This window comes from Sander vitreus, chromosome 4 (assembly GCF_031162955.1).
Source record: "Sander vitreus isolate 19-12246 chromosome 4, sanVit1, whole genome shotgun sequence".
In the NCBI taxonomy this organism is placed as follows: domain Eukaryota; kingdom Metazoa; phylum Chordata; class Actinopteri; order Perciformes; family Percidae; genus Sander; species Sander vitreus.
This window is the reverse complement of record NC_135858.1, coordinates 5,239,728-5,263,504: the sequence shown is the minus strand read 5'-3', so window position 1 is coordinate 5,263,504 and position 23,777 is coordinate 5,239,728. Positions and strand designations below refer to the sequence as shown.

The following is a 23,777-nucleotide window of genomic DNA, read 5'->3' as shown; positions in this document are numbered from 1 at the left end:
TGATGAGGTTTCTCCACCTTTTGCAAGATGTAAAGCTACTTCTTCTGAGATTTCATTAGTATGATTTGTGTTGAGACCCCACTAGTGCTTAGATAAATGTGGATATGAACTGCAATTCATTTTGTAGTATGACCCAGGATGCCAAAAAGCAGCTAATTATTTTGGACTAACAGCAACATCCTAAGACACATTCATTGGCATAAATGGCCATCATGTGACTCCTTACCACGCAGAACTACAATTACTAAATCAAGCTAAGCATTCCACATTACTTTGGGACAGAGAGTCAACTCATATTTTAATTAACAACAGAGAAACACACGTCATCAAATGGGTTTAATTGGTTGAGCTGAAACAAAATCAGGACATTTCATTGACAACCATTGATGGGATGTATACTGTAGATAGCTGGAGTCTTAAGGTCAATGCTGCTGTACATGACACACTTGTGTGTAAACTGTTTCCTTAACTTTCACATTATCCATCTCAGATATATGGCTTTTATTTTCTCTACTTAGAAAAGTATGATTAAAAACATCAGTATATACACAAATACATTCATATTTACATATTGAAAATGGTGTGTTACTCAGTTACATTATTGTTTTCTTAAAAAAAACTGCTTGGGCAGGAGATAGGTACATGTAATAGAACTCAGTGGCCTACTTAATACATCTTTACACAAGCAACCGACATGGCCTTCAGTTTAGTTTTTTCAAATGTGATAAAACAAAGTAAGTAAGAAACCTTTAAGTGACAAAAAGAAAACATTGTCAAACTTTTTTTCTAGTACGAACACAACTGGAAATTTAACGAAATACTGCTCATCTACGTTTACAGTGATACAACTGGATTTCAACTGGTGAAAGATTGAAGTGTCTCAAAATCGTAATGTAGTGTCAACAAAACAGACCTGTTCTTGTCATTTGTCTGCAGTTATCTCTCTCTCCTTGGGTGTATCATGTTTGCTTTCCTTTTTCTCCTCTCTCTTTTCTCTGCTTCTGCTCCGACGATCCCTGTCTCTATCTCTCTCCCTCTCCCTGTCTCGGTCTTTGCCCCGCTCTTTCCCACGTTCTCTGTCCCGGTCTCGTTCCCTGCTTCGGGATCTGTCCCGTCTCCTGTCTCTCTCACGTTCGCGCTCTCGATCACGGTTTCTCCCTCTGTCACGGTCGTGGTCCCTCTTGTCAGAATCCCTGCCTTTGTCTTTTTCCCTGTCTCTCTCCCGGTCTCTCCTCTTGTCTGTGTCTTGATCCCTGTGCCGCTCTCCTTCCATGTCCCTGTGCCTCTCGCCCTCCCTCCCTCTGCTGCGGTCTCTTTCTCGGGTACGCTCCGGATCGTGTTCTCTTTCTCGGGTACGTTCAGGATCACGGTCTCTTTCTCGGCCTCGCTCCGGGTGGTGTTCTTTTTCTCGGGTATGTTCAGGATCGCGGTCCCTTTCTCGGCCACGCTCCGGATCGCGGTCTCTTTCTCGGCCACGCTCCGGATCGCGGTCCCTTTCTCGGCCACTCTCCGGATCGCGGTCCCTTTCTCGGCCACGCTCCGGATCGCGGCATCTCCGGTCGCGTCCTCTCGGCCACGCTCCGGATCGCGGTCCCTTTCTCGGCCACGATCCGGATCGCGGTCCCTTTCTCGGCCACGCTCCGGATCGCGGTCTCTTTCTCGGGTACGCTCCGGATCGCGGTCTCTTTCTCGGGTACGCTCCGGATCGCGGTCCCTTTCTCGGCTGCGCTCTGGATCGTGGTCCCTTTCTCTCGCTCTATCCCACTCTCGCTCTCTGCTCCACTGCTTGCCCTGGCCCCTGTCCCATGAAGGCCTGCCGGCGTGGGGGACTTCCCGCTCTCTTTCCCTCCGGCGGTCCTCGGACAGCTCCCTCTGTCTCTCTTCAGAGTGTTGTGAGGGACCAGAAGCAGGTTCTCTGTGCCCTCCTTCAAAGCGACTAAAGCAATCGCCACTGCGGGGTTCTGAGTCCTCTCGGGTGGTGCTGCTCCTCCTCCTCATTTCAGGAGAGTGGCGGCGCCAGTGGTCGTCCCGGTGCATGTCTGGACTGTGGGCTCCCATGCGACTTGGAGGACCTATGGGAGCCTCTGGAGGAGTTGGCAGTAGTGGCCCACTGTGGCGAACAGGTCTAGCCTCATCAGAGTGCCTATCGAAGCGGTACCGCTCTGATCCTCCAAAATGCTGAAAAAGGTGGGGTCTATTCTCCTGAGGGGGAGGACCTCGGTTCTCATCAAAAGATCCTCGATGTGGTGGTGAGGAGTGCGGTCTGGAACTCCCGTACTGGTTATGTGGATTGAAGTGCTGTCCACTCATCTCGTTACTTGAAGGTGGGCCTCTTCTGTCCTCATACTGGTTAGGTGGAGGTCCCCGGTACGCTGGACCTGGCGGGGGACCCTGATTGTCTTTAAAAACATGGAGATCCACATTTAGCTTGAAAGAATTGGAATTGTCTTTGTTATAATGTTCTGCAGGACCTCGAGGTTGGTCTACCATCGGGGGTTGAGCCCCATGGTCACCAAACTGAGATGGCGGAGGACCCCTGGGCCCTGGGAAGTGGGATGGAGGAGGAAGTCGGTTTTCAAAGTGACCAGGAGGTGGCCCCGTAAAAGGCGGAGGAGGACCTCTGTTTGCACGGAAATTAAATGGTGGTGGAAGACCAGTGAATCTTGGTGGAGGTAAACTGTTCTGTCCATCAAAAGTAGGAGGTGGGGGAAGGCCTGTAGGGTGACCTTGCTGTCTAATGTGCTGTGGGGGAATGGAGGGATCAAACATTTGAGGAGCAGGGCCTCTCTGGGCCATTGGAGGGAATGATGGTGGTGGTCCTCTGGGTGGCATTATATTCTGGGGAAGTGGTCCAGGAGGGACCTGCTGCTGCAGTGGCTGGGGGCTGGGCCACTGGTTCTGATAGGGAGGGTATGCCGTCGGAGGAGGACCATATTGCTGGCTGTTGTCACTCTGCATGGGGAGAGGACCACGTACAGGGAGAGGAACATGGATGGGTGGAGGGGGTCCCTGCATAGGAGGACCTGACATTGGAGGAAGACCCTGCATGGGTGGTGGCATAGACATCGGCGGAGGCCTCATTATCAGGCTTTGTCCCTGCATCCGATGGGGCGGAGGGAAGTTGGATGGTGGGGTAATGTCAGCTGGTGGTCTGTACTCGCTGTCAAAGCCTGGTGTTGACATGTAATGCGGCATGTGATGGGACTGAGTGTCAACCTTTGTTGTGCTCTGAGTGAGTACTGGGATTGTTGACGTTATCGTGGAGGTGTTTGCAGGCTCATTAAAATAACTTGTGGTTGGTGCATCTTGGCTATTCTCCTCATACTCTGGGTCCTCACCAGCTTTTAAAATACTGGCAGCATTTGGCCAAATACTGTACTTGTCCATCTCGGTTTCCGCCTTGAGTGGCTCAGCTTCCTCAGTTTTCACTTCTTTCTCATCCATGTAGTTGAACTCCATATCAGGTTCCACCTCTTCTCCTAATAAAGGAATTGCTACATCTGCCTCATCTGACTGCATGAAGGGTAGCGTTTCGCTTATCACTTCATTATGAGGCAGTGATGTCTCTGAGCCTTGTAAGGAGTCTGGGAGTTCAGTTACATTAGACAGCTGAGGCTCTTGAAGAACAGGTTGTGAGGAAGGAGTAAAATCTTCCAACAGAGCAGATGTCTCCTCTTGCTCCTCGGGATCATCAGTCAGCTTCCTGCCAGCCGCAGCCTGGCGAGGATCCCTGCTCTGTCGGGGATCTCTCTTCTGGTTGATCAAGGGAGCAACCGTTGAAGACTTCACTAGTTCCTCAACCTTTTTGCCAAGCTGCAGTAGCTGAGTGTTGCCCAAAAGGGATTTGGCAGGTTGAGTTAAGAGTGTGTCTGAAAGTGTTGATGAGGCACCAGGCGTCCCTGTAGAGGACAATTGCTGGTCTCCCTTTTTCTGGAATGTCTGATCCCCAATCTGTTTAAGGCTCTCCAAGATCTTTTGTGAATCAGTTACAGATTCAGTTGGAACCTTAGCTTTACCTGGTACTACAGTTTTGACCTCTTCAAAAATTGAGTCATCCTCTGGGTCATACGCTACATCATCACCTTCATTCGCAACCACCTCGGGCTGCTTAGAGATTTCAGGTTTGCTTACTACCTCTACAGGCTTCTTAGGCACATTATAGCCCCTACTGGGGTCATACTCTTCTTCTGGATCATACGGTCGGTCATCATCCTCCTCCACCAGTTTCTCTTTAGAGCTCTGTGCAAACTGCTGGATTGTAGCGGGCGGGACGAGTAGTTCTCCACCCTGATCAGACGGCGAGTTGGAAGCTTCTGAATCATGCTTTTTCTTCCCAAAAAGAGTGTTGAGGATGGTCTGAAGAGGAGTGGCAGCTGCTGCAGAGGAAGCAACAGAGCTAGATGAGGATGGGGAGTCCTTGCCAGTGGTAGTGGATGTGACTTTAACAGAGGACAAGAAGGAAAGGACTGAGGAGGTGGCCACAGTGCTGCTTGAGGTCTCAGAGGAGTTGGGTGGAGGTGACCCAGGAGGAGTCGTACTGAAGGGGATTTCAAGACTCTGTCGTGTTAATCTTTCTGCTCTGACTGCAGGAGATGGCTTTGGAAGGCCAGTGTCATCGACATCTTTGGTTTGAGTCTTGGACCGTTTTTCCTCAGATTCCAACGGCGCACCAGTACGCTTTCTGTCCTTCTGGCAGACCAGCAGCCCCAAGAGGAGGTTGGGACGAACTGGTTCAAGACCTGCAAAATGGACAAAACAAGCTTAGAAAACATTTGCACTAACAGAAACAATTTCACAAAATAGACAGCCATTATTCCTGCTACTGCTAAAACAAAAGATTTGATTATTTCTGACGTATGCAATGGACACAAAAAACGGGTGAAATGAGAGCCTCTAAAAATTGTCTACAATACATGCATTAAAAAAAAAAACTAGTAGCACAGAAGGCTTTATCAGATATAAAAACCAAAGTTCTCCCAACTCCAAAGTGTATCTTTTTATTCAACAAACGACAAAGGTAGGAATGACTGTTCAAGTTTGCTTGTCTACAGTTTAGTCAGTAGTCATTAAACTTGTTTTGTGAATTAAACATACTGACATCAGTAATTCACCAACATCACTTGACCACACCCGAAAATTGCCAAAACATGACTGCAAAAAAACTGGAACAGATTGTAAATTATAATATAATTCTGGTTAATCCACAGTCAGGTGCATACATTAGGTCTTACTGAAGTTTGATTTAGGATCATTACCAGCCTGGTCACAAAAACAAATCCAAGAAGTGTCATTTTATTTTTCTGAAGCTACTCAATTAATAAAGGAAACACTTTTAATATCCTCTTTCTGAGGCACAATATGCAGGAGTAGATCTCCTGATGCTTGAAACCCTCCAAGATGTACAACCTTTATACTTCTGGAAGTTTAACTACTTCTATACTTGTAGCAATGTGGGTATTGTTAACAGTGTTGTACAATCACTGTCAAGTTTACATCAAGTACTGCAAGTTACCATATAAACACCAGTGTGGTATACAATGGATGTTATGACATAGCAATTTATTGATTATACAGTTGTTCAATTATGTATTATATATATATGAGCCAAGTTTTAATAAACAACAGGCTGAGACTGGACTCAAATGGCACCAACCTGCGATGCAAACTTCTTCCTTTATTAGAAATGTGTGATACAAAGTCAGATACACAGCAGAGAGCACAGCAGCTGTTACTGTATATGTACAGAAGTGTGTTCTGGGGGAGATTCATCAAGGAGTGTGAGTGCCCTCTACAGTACAAACCCATGAATCCACAAGCTCTAATTAAATAAGTCCAAAGATGACACTAAATATACTCACCATAGGTACAAAGAAAAAAAAAACTGTACAGCAAAAACATTACAATAAATGCAACTACATTCATGTCACCACAAAGGTATATTTGTGTATCCCTGTAAATGCTTACCTGGCCCATCAAACGGTAAAAGTTTGGAGGGTAATGGGTCCTTTGAACCCAGTGGGATGAGATAGAGGTCTTTGATACGACGGTTGCTGTTAGCCACCACACCAAATCGTTTCCTGCTGCTAAAGTAAGAAAAGAGAGAGACATATGCCACTTCCTCTTCCTCTGTAGCTGGGTGGAAACGGATCAGACACAGTTCCTGCAAACGCAGAGCAAAAAACAGTATGTAAGTGATGCAATGCCTTAAAATAAAGATGTTAAACACTTTGATACAAATTAATGTTTCTCCAAACAAACCTTGGAAAGCGAGGTTTTCAGTTTCCCAACGTAGTCCCACACAGTTGTTGGAGATATCCGTCCTCCAACATGAATGGTGTCTGGCAAATCCTGCACAACATTGACAACACTAAGTATGATGCTCTTGCTTATATGTATGTATGGGCTTTGTATGCCCAAAGGTTTTGCATTCAGCTTAATCACCAGCCAAAATTGCTAACCTCCTTGAGGTGTTCAAAGGATCCTGACACCAAATAAGCCTTGGTCACAAACTTGGCCACAGCCTGCATGTTGATAAATCCTTTCCAAATCTTCTCTTGACCATGGAGAAAGATAGCTGTCTCACCCTCAGGAGGAGGCTCGGATGTACTGTAAAAACCAAACAGACTTTCTTTTAGAGAAAACCCAATATCCAAGTCCATACACAGTTTATCATGTACACGGCATTTCTTAAAGAATAGAACAATGACCCCATCTTCCTCTACTGTAGAACCACCAATCCTGTTTAAAAATAGAATTTTACATATATGTTTTCTCGTGCAATTTTAGCACATACCAAAAATATATTGCTAACAAATGTTAGTCCACCACAAAACCCAGCAAGTCCGGGAAGAGCTAATTTATTAAATCGTAATGAGATTGAGCACCTTGTTTTCACTGGTTTGGACGTGGCTACTGCAGATGGTGGAGCTGGGGGCATCGGCAGTGGTGCTTTGGGTGCAATGTCTACTGGAGCACTAACAGGAGCTGGGAGTGTTTCTGCTGAGTTGTTGATGGGTTTTTCTGGAGCAGTGTAAGTGACAGTCACACTGGAGCTGTGTCTGGCCATGCGTGGGTCTCTGCGGGTGATGCTGACAGAGGACACAGTGGGAGTGATAGGTGCTTGGGCCTGGGCTGGAGGTGCCAGCATATTGAGGTCCAGCTGTGGCTGTGATTCTGGGACAGCTGACTCCATGATAGACTGGTAGGATGGAGGCATTGCGTGTTTGTAGGCTAAGGGGTCTTGGTGCTGGTAAGCTGTGGGGTCCTGTGTTTGGCTGACAGGGGAGACAGTTTCAGGCTTCTTGGTCAGTTTGGCTCTCTTAGCTGCAGGCTCGTCTTCCGTCTTCTGACCTGGAGAGCAAGATTAGAAGAGTTACCTGTTGTATAACAAATCATGTTAAATTTGCTGGATGAATATCCTTCTTCCGTGTCTCATTTACCTGTGCATATTTTACAGTTGAGGTCAAATAGATGAGTCCTGTGTTCAGAAGTTGTGTCTTTGAGCATGGTACTAAAAATGTCTGGCATGCTGCTGCCACCGTTCCCCTCCACAGCAGAGGGCTGAGCCGAAACTGAAGGAGTGGCGCTAGACTCATCTTGGTCCTGTGGACACAGAAAAGAGGACCTCCATCAAATCTTAGGTGAAAAGGAACAGTTGATGGTCATTCACATAACACCCAGAATTTTAGATTACTATGATGTACAACACTATACTTTTTGCAAAGTATATGCGAGTAGGTATAATGCCTAACAATGATGAAGAAAGACAAAGCTTTAGAAATAAAGAAATAACACTGAAGGACAGTTGGCAAAATAACTAACCTGCAATATCTCTTGCTACGGCATTTACTTTGCCAGATTTGTGTTACACTTTGTTAATAAGCACTCCATGCACAGGTGAAAAGGAAAAGTGTGAAAGCTAAAGAAAGACAGCGTGCCACCACTTACTGCAGCAGAAGCCATGCGAGTAGATGAAGTGGTGGCAGAGATACATACATCTGTATCGGATGTTGGCGGAGCATCCTCCATATCCATGCTATGTAAGCCAGAGTCATGCCTGTTGCCTAGTTTGGAATGCTCCGAAAGGACCCTTGCACTGGGAGACTGGGCCTGCAGGAAACAGCAATTTATGTGTAACAGTTCCAAACTCTCAACAGGGAACTCTTTGACCATTTGCTTGGCGTTTTTTGAGATAAGTAACATTTACCTCAGGAGCAATGGGCTTCTTCCACTCGGATATCTCTTTGGAAAGCAATTCTTCCGCACTTAGTCTCACCAGTCTGAAGGGACTAACCTCACCACCCACCACCCTGTAGAACAAGCCCTGAGACAAACATAACACAGCAATTTAACACCTCAATATGAGGGACATCAAGTAAGCTCAGAAAACCCAAAGCTTTTCAGGCTGTAGGCATTCCCAACTCTGTAAACACGTGTACTAAAAATATATATAAATATAAAAATAAGTGCATGCATGTTTATGTTGACTCACTTTGTTTTTAGGATCCTTCAGGTTGAACATAAGGGATCTGTATTTGTTCTTGTACTTGCTGTCAGTGCTAAGGCAGAGGTTGAACATTTCCTTTTCAATGGCAACTGCTAGCCTTGCCACCTCACTCTCAGTCATTTTCAGATCATCACTGTCGCTCACCCTGGTGGTAAGGAACACAACAAATATTAGTGTTTGATGAGTGTTTAAATGGGCTTAGCCACAGATTTGAAGAAAGTATCTCAGAAACTTAAGTATTCTGAACTGGGTTTGGCAGGACTCTTACCTCTTATAGAGGATGTCTGTCAACGAGCGGCGGATGTTCGTTCTCATCTGGTTGTTGGGGGGCGGCGACATGGGGGACATAGGGGGCGCTGAAGCAGCTGGATGCGGAGGTCTGGAGGATAAGGAGTGGCTGGAGGGAGCTGAAGAAACTGGCGATGACGGGACTCTGGAGGCTGAGGATAAGTTGCTATGGGATGGAGCGTCCTTTTGTTGTGGCTGCTTCTTAGGAATGGTAAAGTTGGACTTGGTGACTCTCAGTGCTCCTGTGACGTGGATCGGACCTGGAGGGAAGCGGGACGGGGTATGGACGGGCATCGAACCTGGTTTCTTGGACTTCGCTGCAGTTTTACTCTGAGGTGTCGCAGGTTTCTTGGGTGCCTTTGAGCTGGTAGCCTGAAGAGAAGGCTTCCTGCCCTTCGGGGAAACCTTGGCCGCTTTAGTAGTTGGGGACTTCTTGTTTCCTTTGACTGGTGTTGCGGTAGCTCGAGAAGGTTTCTCAGGAGCCAGCGGTGGTTCCTTCTCTTTCTTCTCACTCTGCTTCTCTTCTTTAGGGGGGGCTGGAAACCAAGAAAAAGATCAAACATTTTAAAACATGCCATAATTTACAATATCAGCAGATATGACATGTAGTGTGTATTTTACCAACACTGCAGATAATCATGATTAAAGTCTATAATTCAGACTTTGTTGTGCCTGAAAAAGCTCTGCATTGTTTCGATATGACAACTATCAACTTCACAGCTTTAAGGAGGTTAATACAAATAAATGTCACAGTTAGAGTTTGCACACTGAATACATGGCAATAAACATTCTGAAATAAACACAAAGTTGACAACTGGGCAGTTAAAAAGCCCCTCTTTATTTGTGGCAGTGAATGGCAGATACATTGTGCTGTTTATGCAGGTCCACTTGAGAAAGAAGTTTTTTCTTCCCAAATATTTAGTGGTAATGGTCTTCGTACTCCCTTATAAGGCAGCTTGATTCTCAGTACCCATAAATCCAAACAGGAGAGAGGGAACTGTCTTGTTTAAACTCTTACTGTAAACAGTTAATGAAAAGAAAGGACTACAGCCTACCAGGTTCTCTTACTTGAATGTAAGAGACTAGCAAGATTAACAGGTTATTCACTGGCAAAATGTTGTTTCACTGCCTACTAATGCATAAATCCTCCATCACATGAATGGGATATGTTAATCAGAATTAAAGGAAATTATTGTAAGACCCACATCTTGTTAATGGTTGTCATTTGAATAGGCTATTCAGGTATATGTGAATAATAAATTTCTTTAAAAAATATTCACATATAAAAACTATATAAAGAAAAAGTAATACATCAACCACTTTGCACCAATATTTATACACACTTCTCAAACCTCTCGTCATTGTCAACTGCAGATGCTAGTGCATCATCTATTATGTCCAAGTTGCATGTTAAACTACATTAGTATAAGCATGAACCCTACTTTAACACTCAAACTATACACCCACTAAAATATATAAACCACAAAAATATTGTGCAGAGCAATAGTATTGAGACCCAAAGCAACCAGTCAACCATCTTTTGAAGAGGTCACACCAATCAAAATATCACTCAGCAAAATATGCACTATTAAAGAACAAATCAATGAGCCATATCTTCCTCCTGTTAATCACAACAATCACAGGTCATACTGATCTCCTGACCTGAGAAGATGCATTTACTTAACATTAACACTTGCTATCTTATCAATTAAGATCCTTATGCCTTCAACGATCCCTTATAAAAAAGGAGATGAAACGAACTGTCCACATTTCATTGCAACAAACGTTCCTGTCAATATCAGATCTCATCAGGTGCAAAATGTGTGGAAAAACTTGAGCATGGATCTCCCTCTTCTTTGAACTCAGCCCAGGTCTTCAGCTTCGGTCTTCTGCTGTGGGCCTTCTGAACTTCACTGTAGTACCTCCAGGTCATCTGGTCTCTGCGGTAGAGTTTCCTTCTTTTCCAGCCGTTCACCATTTGGGGGCTCTTGACTGTCACGTCTCCATAGCCATAGTGTGTGTAGATATATCAGTTGTATATGCTTGTCTGAGCTGAACTGGTCAGGATATCCTACAGCAAGCCAACACTGCTCACATAATCAATCAAGGCATCCTAAAATCTGTTATATCACCTTTTATTTCAAAGCCAGTTTCCCACGAGTAGTGATGCATCATATTCAATATGAATAAAAAAAAAATAAAAAAAACTTGTCAGCCTGTTACCCACAAACTTAAGGGTAGAAAAAAAACAAAGTTGTGCGTAACAGTTGATATTATCAGCTCAATATGAGCTATGTTAGCTTCACTGGTCCACATTAACATGGGGGAATTCTTAAGACACCTACCTGCTGGAGAAAAGGGGAAGGACCTTTTTTATGGTTCAACAGCTGAGGTGATGAACCCAGGAGGTGGGGAGACTTGTGCAGGTCATTTGAAATCTCACATACTAGCACCAGTCCATTCATCACACCCATACATCTCATGGTAAAGCACAAGAGCTCTGATTTTGAGATTGCCCTCTTATCTCTACCATGTGATCCTTTATACGTTTTAATCTACAGCCCTGCATTTTAACTATGAGGTATTCAAAAGAGGTACTCCAGCGATTGAGTGTTGCACTAGCAAAAGGTTGAGGGACTCAAGAAAGTCATAATTAAAAAAAATAATGAAATTTGATGCCTCAGAGGCCTACGTTTCCTGACTTTTAGTCCATAGCATGGGCCAAGATCCAAAATAGAAAAGAACAAACTAAAGCTGGATCCTACATTTCCCATAACACATGAGCATAATTTGTTAGACCCTCCCTGCCTGGTAAATGCCTACATTTTTTTCAAACTCCTGCCTTCAGTTTATAACGCAGGCTCTCTGTTAATTTAAAGTCTCTCAAGCTGAGATAACCCTGATGGCATCAAAGCCAAAGAAGACATTTAATAATTAAGTTCACAGGCTTAGTACCTACTAAAATTATCTTGAGTGCAACCTGTGGAGTGCCCCTTTCAAACACGTTCTGGGTTATTGAATACTTACCCAAAGCCACAAATAGCACTTACCTTTTTCACAGCTCCAAACATTTCATTGAGTAACACAACCTTATAATTATCAAAATCACAACACTTTGCAAATAATTTGTGAGTCTAGCATACAGCGGAATTCATCTCCAGAGCACTCATGTTCATCCCCATATGTACGGATCATTTCTAAATGATGTTAGCACCACAGGAACCACATTTAAAATGGAAAAATAACAACGTGGTTTTAACAATAGCCCAAGACCTTCAAAGAGATACATACACTTTTTGTTTAACACTGTTGGTGATATGGGTGTAGTCTTTTCTGGTGTTACTGCAATGTAATTATGGTCGCTGGACCAGGATGCAGTGGCCGGCGGGGGCGGGTGTTCCTCAGCATGCTCATCTTCGTCGTCATCATCATCCAGATCAGCACTGTGGTCTTCTTCGCTGTCCGACTCCTCCCGCGTATTCTTTGGCTTCTTTTTCCCACCAGCCACGTTCCTCTGGAGGGACGGAAAGAAACACATTCAGTAACAGCACTCATTTTTGACAACATTACAGGTAAAATACAAACATGTTTGACTTGAGCCAGGTTGGCTTTTAAAAAGATTCCCTCTATGAAGTACTGCCAAAAGCCAGGAAAATATGTGCATGATAAACAGAATAATTAACTCTTATGTTCTTCGGTCTCCCTGCTCTCGGTGTGCATAGTACAATTCAAAGTAAATTAATAGCATTTCTGCATACACTGAACTCTGCATTGGCAGCCTTTTACATTGCTCTGCACGTAGCATCTAAGCTTCGGTAAACCTGGACATTATTCTATCAAAATCTATCAAAGATGTACATTGCATATTAAAGTATTCTTGGCAGGTCCATTTTAGTCTAGGCTACCGAGCCAAAAAGAATTTCAGACATTGCCTTTAGGAATCTGTATTCCAAAGCAAGATCAACCATATGAAGATAGTTTTCCCGAATGTACACATCACTTACAAAATTGCAATGCATGCAGGGTAAACAAAAATGCATTGTTTACTTGCTTTTCTAGCCCTTGAAGGTTCAATCTCACAAAAGTCTGTTTAGGTTTTCAAAGTTATGAGACCGCAGGATCTTTGAATTAATGGCACATGAAATAGGCAGGGTTTGTAACAAATGGCCAACCACTTCTAATAGCAGCATATGAAAAGTATTTAACACAAGAGCAGGACTGATGACTGTGGGGATTTGTTGTTGTTGCAGAGACAAAATTACAATATTAGGCTAATAAAATTAGCATTAGCACAAAATTTAGACTATACAAAACAGTAAAAATATATAATAGTTACAAGTCTTCCCCCCCCCCCATTTATTGTCACATACATGTACGCACAGCACATGTAGGGAGAATCAGACCACACATTTAACACATCCTATCAGGAGCAGATGCAGGCAGTGCGAGTGAATAAAAAAAAGCTTGAAATGCATAATGACAGTCTAACCAAAACATTGCGTTAAGTAATAGAAGCCTTATTTAGATATTCCTTTTGTTAAATAAAACAGGCTTATCACCCACCATCTTAAAAAGTGCCCTGGGAAATTGATTAACTTGTACAACCCATGGCATTGCATCTAGAAAACAATTTTCATTTCATGAAGTAACCACATTTTCTCTAGCACTGGGGTACATCAGCAAACCTATTGGGCTACAACATAGCATCTTAGCACTGATATGACAAATGATCCTGTAAAGTAAAGCACACTGTGTTCAAACACATTGCTCGACGCCTTAAAATACTTTAATATGCATGCACTGCTTTCGTCCATTTCACGATCCAGTCGGAATGATGACTCCATTGTTCACATGATCTAAGTGGTCAGTAGACAGGCCATTTGTTTACTTTGATCTGATCCGTAGAACTCAACCTGCTCCATTGCTGGTTACCAATACAGGTTACCATTATGATCACAAATTTGTTGAGCAATTTCACTTCCAAGTAGTATTTTAGAGTAATAGCAAAGCTTTCTGAACCATTTTAGTCAGGCTAAGATATGACCTCTTGTGACATTATTAAAATGCAGAGGGTGCAGCCTAGGGCTGGGCAATATTTCAATATATCGATATCGTGATATGAGACTAGGTATCGTCTTAGATTTTGAAGAATTGTAATATCGTTACATGGTAAGTTTAGTCTCTTTCTGGTTTCAAAGGCTGCATTACAGTAAAGTGGTGTCATTTCTGAATTTACCAGACTGTTCTATTATTTGCCTTTAACCACTTAGTCATTATATCCACATTATGATGGTTATTTATCTAAAATCTAAATGTGGAAGATATTTTGTGAAAGCACCAATTGTCAACCTTACAATATCGTTGCAATATCGACATCGAGGCGTTTGGTCAAAAATATCGTGATATTTGATTTTCTCCATATCGCCCAGCCCTAGTGCAGCCACAGTAAGGAAACTAGTCGTATTAAAGAATGATTGGTATAATTCATTTTCAAAAAGGTAGACTTTTTACACATACTTCCAAAAAAAAAAAAAAAAAAGTTTCAAGTAGGGCTATGCAATTAATTGAATTTGTAATCACGATTTTGGCTCTTAATAATCACAAAAACAGTGGTATTTAGGGAAATTTCACAGTTCAAGGTGATTTCACTGTTAATTTGTATAACGTTTCACAGTTTTTTAACTAAATAAATGCAACATCTTATCCAAAAGATAATAGTAATCGTGTTTCAATATTAACCAAAATAATCGTGATTATGATTTTTTCCATAGTCGAGCAGCACTAGTTTCAAACCCTTCAGTTTTCATTCATAACACTAATCATATAATAAGACTGTAATAACACTTTGGGGTGTTAATATTAGGTAACAATTGATGTATACACAAATGTTTTCTGTAATGCTAATCAACGGTGAAACAAAAGAGACAGGATAGAGAAATACTTGTGCCCAACAATGCTAACACAACCTAACATTCTAACAACACATTTTAGGAAACAATTTCTCAAATGTGATAAAGACATTAGATCTAAAGTCTAAATCTAAGTCTCAAATGGTCCAAGTTACCTTTGGTGTAGACTTGGTTTTTTGGGCCTTTGCCTTGTCCTTCTGCTTGGGATCTTTAACATCAGTGATGGACTTCATGGCCGCAGCAGCATGTTCCAGAATACAGTCGTTGCCACAGTACACAGAATCTGGCTGGGCATTATTTTCACAGCCAGGCCCGATACATTTGGGAAGGGAAGACTCTTCCTCAGCCTTTGGCCCGGCCTTCTCCTCGGGCACCTCCACTGTTGTTTTCACCTCCACGTTTGACGCCACTTTCTGCTCTGCGTCTGGTAGTGCTTTCTGCTCTGCTGTGGGTGCTGCCTTCTTTTCCATGGTTGGTGCCGATTTCGGGCCTGCTTTTGGTTGGGCTGGCTGCTGTATGGCCTGCTCCAAGTCAGTACATAATAAAATTAATATAAAAAAATGCAATAATGTGTGTGAATAATGTGAACAAATCTTTGAAATTGGTCCAGTTTTAAGCGAGAACGTTGTAACCGGCAGCCGTGAACCGGACTGCAATGTAATTCTATGGGGCAAACACACCAAATGCACGCCAATTTCCGTTTTTGCCACTGACAGGCTCAGATTGTTATTTGTGTTGACAGCATTATGGAAAGGATCCCTTCCTGGATAGACCTTTTTGTTAAAAAGTAAGATTCATTTGTTAAACACCCCTGAAATGACAATCGCCAAATTCAATTTAAATATTTTAGGGTGTATAGATAGTCAGTATATTTTTACATGTAAATGGGTGAATTAAGGGTTTATTTTTAACGTTTGTTGGAACAGTGGAAAGCATGACGGCTTTTTATGGTTTATTTTGGTCGACTTTGTTTTACGATGATAAAATTACTGTTTATTTAAGTGGAGTCTGGTGGGTTTGGCAATAGCCATTTCGGGGCAGTTTTATGTTAAACAAAAAGGATCTTGCTCTTGGGACCAGGTTGGAAAAATACCAAAGTTACCCTTTAACCATTTGTTTGTCCACTTAGAGATTTATTATCTAGAGCTACTTTTTGGGGTCCTAATCTGCATTCTCTAAACACCACAGAACACTACCCATGCAGACTTAAATCACACTAATAGCTCGAGTCATGCAGCACTGTACTCTCAATCACAGATTGGGGGATTGATAATTCAAATTTACATTTCAACCAACCACACATTAAAGCCCTTTGACAGTAGCTATGGTAAAATGGACTTTTGAAATGGAATTTGGTTTATGTATAAACTTGGCCATGGCATCATAGTTACTTTGAAAGTTACATTATTAAGACACTTGACATGCACTATGAAGTATTGACTGGCAGAACAATAGGCACAGCAAATCAGACTTGACAAAAATGTCAAACAAAAAATGACTTAATAGCTGGACTCATAATTACACAGTAATTCAAAGCCTTTAAGTTGAGATCAGTTAAAACCTACCGGCTGAAAGATCTTTATCTTCTTTTTCCCAGTTGGATTAGTAGCTTTCTCTATCCTGCCTTTGATGCCCATGTCCTCTGCCCCCTTCTCTTCGGTTCCAGCAATGGAGGACGGAAGTGCCGCGACAGCGTTAACCCCACTGGTGTTAGTTTTCTCTTCAGAGGTCGCAGAAAAAGCGAGAGCAGAAGCCGGAGCCCTGGGCTTCCCAATGTCTGTACTTGTAGCGAGAATAGATGTGGCAGGTCTGACGACCTGATTTTTCTTAGCGGTACAATTGGGGCAGATGTAGTCTTCCCCATTTCTCTCCATCAGGCGCCCGCGGGCCTCAGTGATGCCCACACAGTCTCCATGGAACCACTCCTCGCAGCGGTCACAACAGATCATGAACCTAGTGAACACAGAACATTTATAGTGCCACATTTCTTCAAATTAATGCTCAACAAAAGCTCTGGCTTTCCTCATGCTTTTGAGTATGGATACAACATGAAATAAGACAGAAGTTGTAGCTACGAGCCTGACAACAAGGAGGGGACATAAAACGCAACTTAAAATGCAGAGTTTAAAGTGCAATGAAGAGCAAATGGTAATACATGGGTTTCTAAGAGGCTTAGGTGTAATTGAGCCATAGGCTCATTTGCCTATTGGTGACGTCATCAAGTATTACTACTGCTCTACTACTCTCTAACATGTGGGCTAAAGCAGCCGGTGTGTGTGCAACATGCATGGTGTGTAGCTGCGAGACTGTGTACTTGTCTTCTGCACGATGGCTTGTCAAGATGCTTTCAATGTTGTTTCTACACTCATACGCTCAGGCGGTGTGCAAAAACAAGCCGTATAATGGCAGGGAAAATTAATATGTTCATTAAAACAGCGCTCCAGACTAACCTTTACACTGATCAATAGTTGTCTTAATTTGCATACCCTAGTTTTGCATTGATGCAAAGATTGACATGTCTGACCCGGTAACAAGTTTTGAGTTTCCTGCAATGGACGGGCCACATTGCCTAAGAGATACACACATCTTTCCCTTTGTACTGCAACCACAGGTATTGTTTAAAGTGGCGGGTTTTTTTCTTTTTCTTCTTCACTGGCTCAGTCGGTCTCTGCCTGCATCTTTATCATCAGTGGCGTCTTGAGTCGGAACCTCATTGTTTCTCCTCTCCCCCCAGACCACTTTGTTTGTGGAACACAGTAATAGCTAAATGGATTGTTTCGTAGAGTTCCACGATGCTATGTACACGCACATTACTCGCTGTGCGATCATGGTAATGATCATCATGATCTCGCATGAATGAGACCACTTGAAATTTTAACTTGCAAACTCACAAAAGAATACTGCACACGCAAGTGGATAGTCTGTAGCCCTGCATTCAAATGTACTGCATTATTAACACTTTCAATAGACACAACAGTTGTGATTACAGTAACACCAATAATGGATAAAAACAATAAATGAAAGATACCTTTTGTTGTGTTTCTGGCGACAGATGCAGTAAAGTGCATTGGGATCATAACCTCCCTCGTCAGAATCAATGGAGGAGGATGATGAAGATGAAGACATTGAAGAGTCATTCTCATCATCATTGTCCACTTGTGTCTGAGCCTTGTGCGTCATTCCAGAAGCTTGGGTAACTTTAGGTTTGGTCTCCCTCTTGACAGTAGTGATCTTGTTGGCAGGAGCAGGACCTTTAACAGGGGTAGCGTTCTTATTGGCTGCCCTCTTTTTATTGATGTATGTTCTTATTGGTCCACGTTTTACCAACATTGCTGCAGGCTTGTCTGACTCTGTGCTGTCCTCGTCAGTCTCTTTATCAGTCTCCTTCTCCGATTCCACCTTGTCATTTTCATCTCCATGTTTATTCTTCTCATCAAGAACCTCTTTCCTCTCCGAGTCCTGCTCTGGCTGAGGCTGTACTGTATTAGTGCAAGCTACATCTTCAGGACGGGGATAACTCTCTTCATCTTTTTTCTCCTCAGTTTTATCTGGTAACTGGTCCTTCTTGGCAGCGTCTCTGCTGTCCTCCTCATTCTCAGAGCTTCCCTCATCTTTAACTGTCACGCCACCGCGTCCTCGAGCCTGTCTGCCACCTCGACTTCTCCTTTGGGTCTGCTTCCTTGCACCACTTCTAGTCCTTCTCTCTGGGGACTCTACCTTGTCCTCTGCGGCCTTGGTGTCAGCGTTACCATCAAAGCTGGCCTCTGAGGCAGTCTCATCAGTTGGGGTTTGGGAAGGAGGATCTCCGCTTTCCAGACTAGGTGGGGCGCTCTTTCTTGACCCTCTTTTGGCAGTCAAGAGGAATTCTTCTAGTTTGTCAGTACGCTTAGATTGCCTGCCACTGCGACGTACAGGACAGCGGTTATCAGGACTGTCGGTTGCTGCCTCCACTGGCATCTCTCTCTTTGCAACAGTGGACCGTCGAAAACTCCAAGTCTTTTTAACTTCACTGTTGGCCTTGGAAGATGGATCTGGCTCCTCTAGTGTCTCTTCGGCCACATTCTCGCTTTCGGTTTGAAACTGTTCTTTCTGCTCTGTATTCCCTTCTCCAAAACCTGTGAACAAACAATCAAAGAAGGCTGTGGGAAAAAAAAAAAAAGATGGCATGCAATCACCAGAGTGCAAAATAACAATAAAGCCAAGAAACTACAAATAGTTGTGTTAAAGCGACATTAATCAAAACAAATTATAAAAAAAAAAAAAAATTTGTTTGACCTGGATTTGACCCGTACTCACCCAAATTTAAAATGATTTAAAGATCATAGAACCACAATGTGCCCAGCATTACTACAACGTTCCCACCCCTTTATTGTGTGGGGAAAAGAAGCTCAGCCAAGGTACCTTGAGAGCAGCTATCCATACGGTCCTGGCTCTGCTCTGGCTCAGGAGCTAGAGAGAGCTCAGGGCTTGCATTCTCCTCCATAGATGATGGAGTCAATCACTACTTTCAAACAGAATGTCTACAATTAGAAGAAGAGCACAAGAGATCAGCTATGAGTCACTCTTTTCAATTCATAATATGACAAATACTGATGGCTGCCAGGTTTTTTAAGAAATACTTTACGTTCTCACTCCAAAATAGCGGGACAAATAAACAAAACCTTATTTGCACCATACAGTAACTCGTTACCCAGCTCTATTGAAGGCATGCAATGCCGTCGCTTTTTCGCATGATACCACTATCATCACTGAGTAGCTCAACAACCTTGTTATGACTGCTATGAATGGGGAGAGATGCAATAATTGTAAGGGGAACACAAACTCATATCTTGAAACCATGAAGGCCATCAGTACATAAATCACCTGGCATGCTATATTAGCTTATTGCAGATGATTTGAATAGGTGCACTTGTCGGGCAATAAGTAACAAGAATTGCAGGACATAAATGCCAAGCTAGGGCTGCGTTACAGTCTCCATTACATAGTATGTCCAACAGAGAGCTCTGGCAAGCGGATTTTTCAACTGTAAAATGTTCCGCTTAGTATCTTAGTCACAATTCTTTAAAATTAAAAATATCGAAGGGATCCATATTAAGATAGTTGTTTAAGTAGGTTTTGAAATAATGACCAGCTGATAATGAAAATATGATCAGTATAGTATCAGTACTGGTTGGACATCACTCTGGACTATAAAGTGTGGGCGAGTTTCCTGACAAATACAAACCGTATGCGCGTCAGGAACCAGAAGAGCATGTCTAGTCCCACTATGCCCTATGTCACATTTTTCAGCCAAATCAAATCTGCAAGCCGTTAAGGATAGGACATTAAAAACATATTTCAGGGGGACATTTACCAATTTTTGGGGGCACTTTAAAAAAAAAAAAGTAATTAATGCATAAACTTGCATTTTTTTGAATGTGAAATGAGCCCAGATTAAAATGCATACAGCAATCACCACCTTGTGCCAACATGAGTAAATAAAAACCATCCTATTGCTGTTCTCAGTGAACTTATAAACAACAGCGCTGTTTGTGTGAGTGTATGTTAAGAGGCAAAAATGGAAATAAAATGAATAGAATGAAAATAATAGTATTGCTTAACGTAGGATTAGGACATTGGCTTAAACTGGCAAATATATTGTTTGGAAATCTTGGGGGCAGTTTTGCCCCTAGGTCATATTTTTAATCAATCAATTATTTTTTTGTTGCATGAAATTGTACGAGGTACCATTCCAGTGTAATGTTATACCATCAGCTCCTTAAACTTGTGCTCCGTGATTCTTCATAAAGCAGAATGTGGCAGTCAGACTGGCACACAGAAATAGTATTTCAGCTTTTTAGGGGCATTCTGAGATATCTTGGGGCATTTTTGACCTATGAAAAACACTGTTACGTATGTTGTGTTGTATTGTATTTTGAGAGGCTTGACGACAGTGTGTGGCATGGGTGTAAAGTAGCTGAAAAATAAAAATTACCATAACGTGTAATGTTAAAATGTCTTTTCGTTAAAATGGATTTTATAAAAGTGGTATCGAAAAAAGTATTGTTCAGAAACTGGTATCAAAGTCAAGGTATCAAATATTTGAACAATACCCAGCCCTAATTACAGACGTTAATGTTGGCGGTTTGAATAATTTGAATGCCGAAAATTGGGATGAGAACCACAAAACCATGTTAAATAGTCAGGAATTCACTAAAACCATATATATTGTGGGCCAACACAAGACATTGTTAGCATAGTTGTGATTGGTGAATTCTAGGGGTGTGACGAGACACTCCGCTCACGAGACACAAGAACGGGTTCACGAGAAAGAGACTATTTTAAAGAAAACTTAAATGATGAAATATGACTGGGAAAATTCAATCGAAAGTCACAAAATAAAAAATGAGCACTGTAAAAGGCTTTGCCACAAACTGAAATGGCTTCTCTCCTGTAACCTCTTCAAACAGTGAAGCAACATGACCACAGATAGAAGTTGAACAGGACTGTGTGTACAACTGATTTAGTGAGACACAAATAAGAAGGAAGTGCTAATAACTGTACGTTACTACAGCTTTCACAACTGTTGATGCACGGGGCATCCATGTTGGATTTTGAGCTTGAGGTACTGCGAGATTGTCCGAGCTCCAAGCTCGGAAATCCGAAGTCAGGGGGCATTTTTGACTTTGACCTTAGAAAATCTGACGAGCGAGTACAAATGGAACGCACTGTGAGCCCCGATCTCTGTAAAACATGCAGAGGAGAGGACAGAGATGCTTGCACTTACATGCTGTCAGGTACTGAAATTTGCCAGATTGATCTAACGTGAATTGGTCTTAGGTAGTACCGACCTAATTCTGCTCGTGTACTGATATCGCGAGACTTTTAACCTCAACGAGAAATATCTTAACCTTTTAATCTCGTCACACCACTAGCAAATTATTTCTGAAAATGAGAATTATTCTTTAATTTAAGGGCATATAAAAAAAAAAAGAGCCAATGTCTGTACCTGCACTTCAGCAGTGATGAGTAAGAGAGTTGATCTTCAAACAAAACAAAGGCCTTGCACCAGTAATCATCTGTCTTGGTACAAGGTTAAAGGATCTGCCAGATAGAGGAAAATACAAGTTAGGATCAAAGTGCTCCGCTCCGGCTAAGATGCAACAATAAGGACTTGTTTAAGATGATAAAAATAACAAATCATGTTTATTTTCTGGAAATTTAAGATGTTTAGTAACTGGGGTATTTAGCAATTCAACAACTGCTCAATGGAAGTTTGAACTTAATATGATCAACATAAAAATACACCAAACATAAGTTTGAATATGCCACAATGATGACTTTGCAGTCGTTATTCAAAACTGCAAATGGGTAAAATAACCAAATGTATGTGGGGCAACAATTTGTTGACAATTGACAGTAAATAAGAACATTTGGTGACTAATCTAAACCTTTTGATATTTGAAAGCATTTACAATTCTGTCTAAATGAATACATAATTATATCTGCTTTAAAATTGAGGGATTGGTCTAAAGACTGAAGTGCTGAAACAGGATTCCTCCAATGCTGTGCCTGTAGTCACGACACCTTGCCACGTGAATTGCAGGACAACTGTTGCCATGAGAGGTGGGAGGGCCCCGGGACGAAGATAAAATGTAACAATAGCGTCCAAAGCGACGAAACCAACTTTATAATATGTTCCGATACAGCGATATGACATACTGACAGAGGTGCTAGGTTTGTAATTGCCGTGTGGCTGTCCAGTAGTGGTTGCTCGACACCAAAGGAGTGAAGCTGCATAGGGCCTTGGTGCGCATAATATAGTAACTCCTAAATTCCGGTCACAACCGTGCTTCATTATCGCATGTGACCTGTAATTATGTATTAAACAAGCAGCCCTATATCGGAGGAGTCTGAGAACAAACTACGACAACAGACTATAACGATACCTGCTGCACAGCCGACACATGCCATAGATATAGGGCACAGCCAATGATGGCCGCAAAGCAAACGTTCTGCCAAACCACTGAACAACGATCTACCGTTAGCATTAGCAAACGTTTACCAAAGCACAGTGGCACAAATTGTGTTGCATTATTGGGCGTGGCACACTCAGCAACTCCGTGTATAACGTTAAGCATGCCTTTACATGTTAAGGCTCTTCTTTTCGTCGTTTATCGTTCCGAAACGAGGAACTAAGCGTTGTAAAACGTGCACAAAATGCCTCGCTAACGGTATTAACGTTAGCCACCACGAGCATGGGCAAGCTAACGGCAAACTCAACCTGCAGCTATTAGGCATTTATCTAACACTCCAAATTAACGTTAACTATCAAAAACTGAACTTGGAGAAACATTCTTACAGTAGCAAGAGCCATATCCAACTAACCAATGCGAATGATATAGCTAGAATAGCATATTTTGGCTGTAACGTTACACAAGTTAACGATACAGCTAGCTAGCTAGCGTCAGGCACATCACATAGCCTAACCTTAAAACATGGGCAGGAACAAAACTGAGACACGGACGTACTTCTAACGTGTTAAACACTACACTAACATTGCTCAAATATTAAATTGTTGCATTCTACCCACCTACACGCTAGAAATACCGACGATTTGCCCTCGCATGTCGGTCAGTCCTCCATTTTCCATTCCCGCTGGAGCTAGCTAACTGACTGCGGCAGATGGCTGACGATTTAGATGATACGCCCAATGTGTCTACAGCGCCCCTACTGGTCAGGAGGGACACTGAGCAGGCACGGGCAACAACGAAAGGTTTGTTTAGCTTGAATGCATAGGCGTACCGGATACAAGTTTAAATGCACAGCCTTTCCGCTGCATTTGCAGCTCTACCATTTTTTGTTCAATCTCAAGCTATAGACTTTAAATATCCTAAAAAATAAAATATAAAGATTTACCGACTAAAAAGTTTGTTATTTATTTTTTTGTAAACAACCTTGAACTGAATTGGAATTTGCCTGAATATATATCTATATATCTAATTTTGTAGATACTATTATACTATGGCTCTGGTCAATGTTTTTTAAAATGTGTCTTTCAGGTAACCATTCATTTGCATTTGTGAGCTGAAATT

General features: G+C 42.3%; 1 protein-coding gene across 1 annotated transcript; it reads right to left on the bottom strand.

Annotated features, from left to right (window-relative positions):
• Positions 1–321: 321 nt before the first annotated feature.
• On the bottom strand, positions 322–23,385 carry LOC144516510 (death-inducer obliterator 1-like). Its single transcript, XM_078247864.1, is given in 18 exon segments — positions 322–1,564; positions 1,567–4,739; positions 5,965–6,160; positions 6,259–6,348; positions 6,459–6,606; positions 6,885–7,350; positions 7,440–7,602; positions 7,948–8,109; positions 8,207–8,323; positions 8,492–8,651; positions 8,775–9,330; positions 12,086–12,308; positions 14,859–15,224; positions 16,269–16,656; positions 17,732–18,818; positions 19,105–19,223; positions 21,692–21,786; positions 23,276–23,385. Coding segments are annotated over 16 exon segments (8,019 nt in total). The 5' UTR covers positions 19,187–19,223; positions 21,692–21,786; positions 23,276–23,385; the 3' UTR covers positions 322–922.
• Between the last annotated feature and the right edge of the window lie 392 nt (positions 23,386–23,777).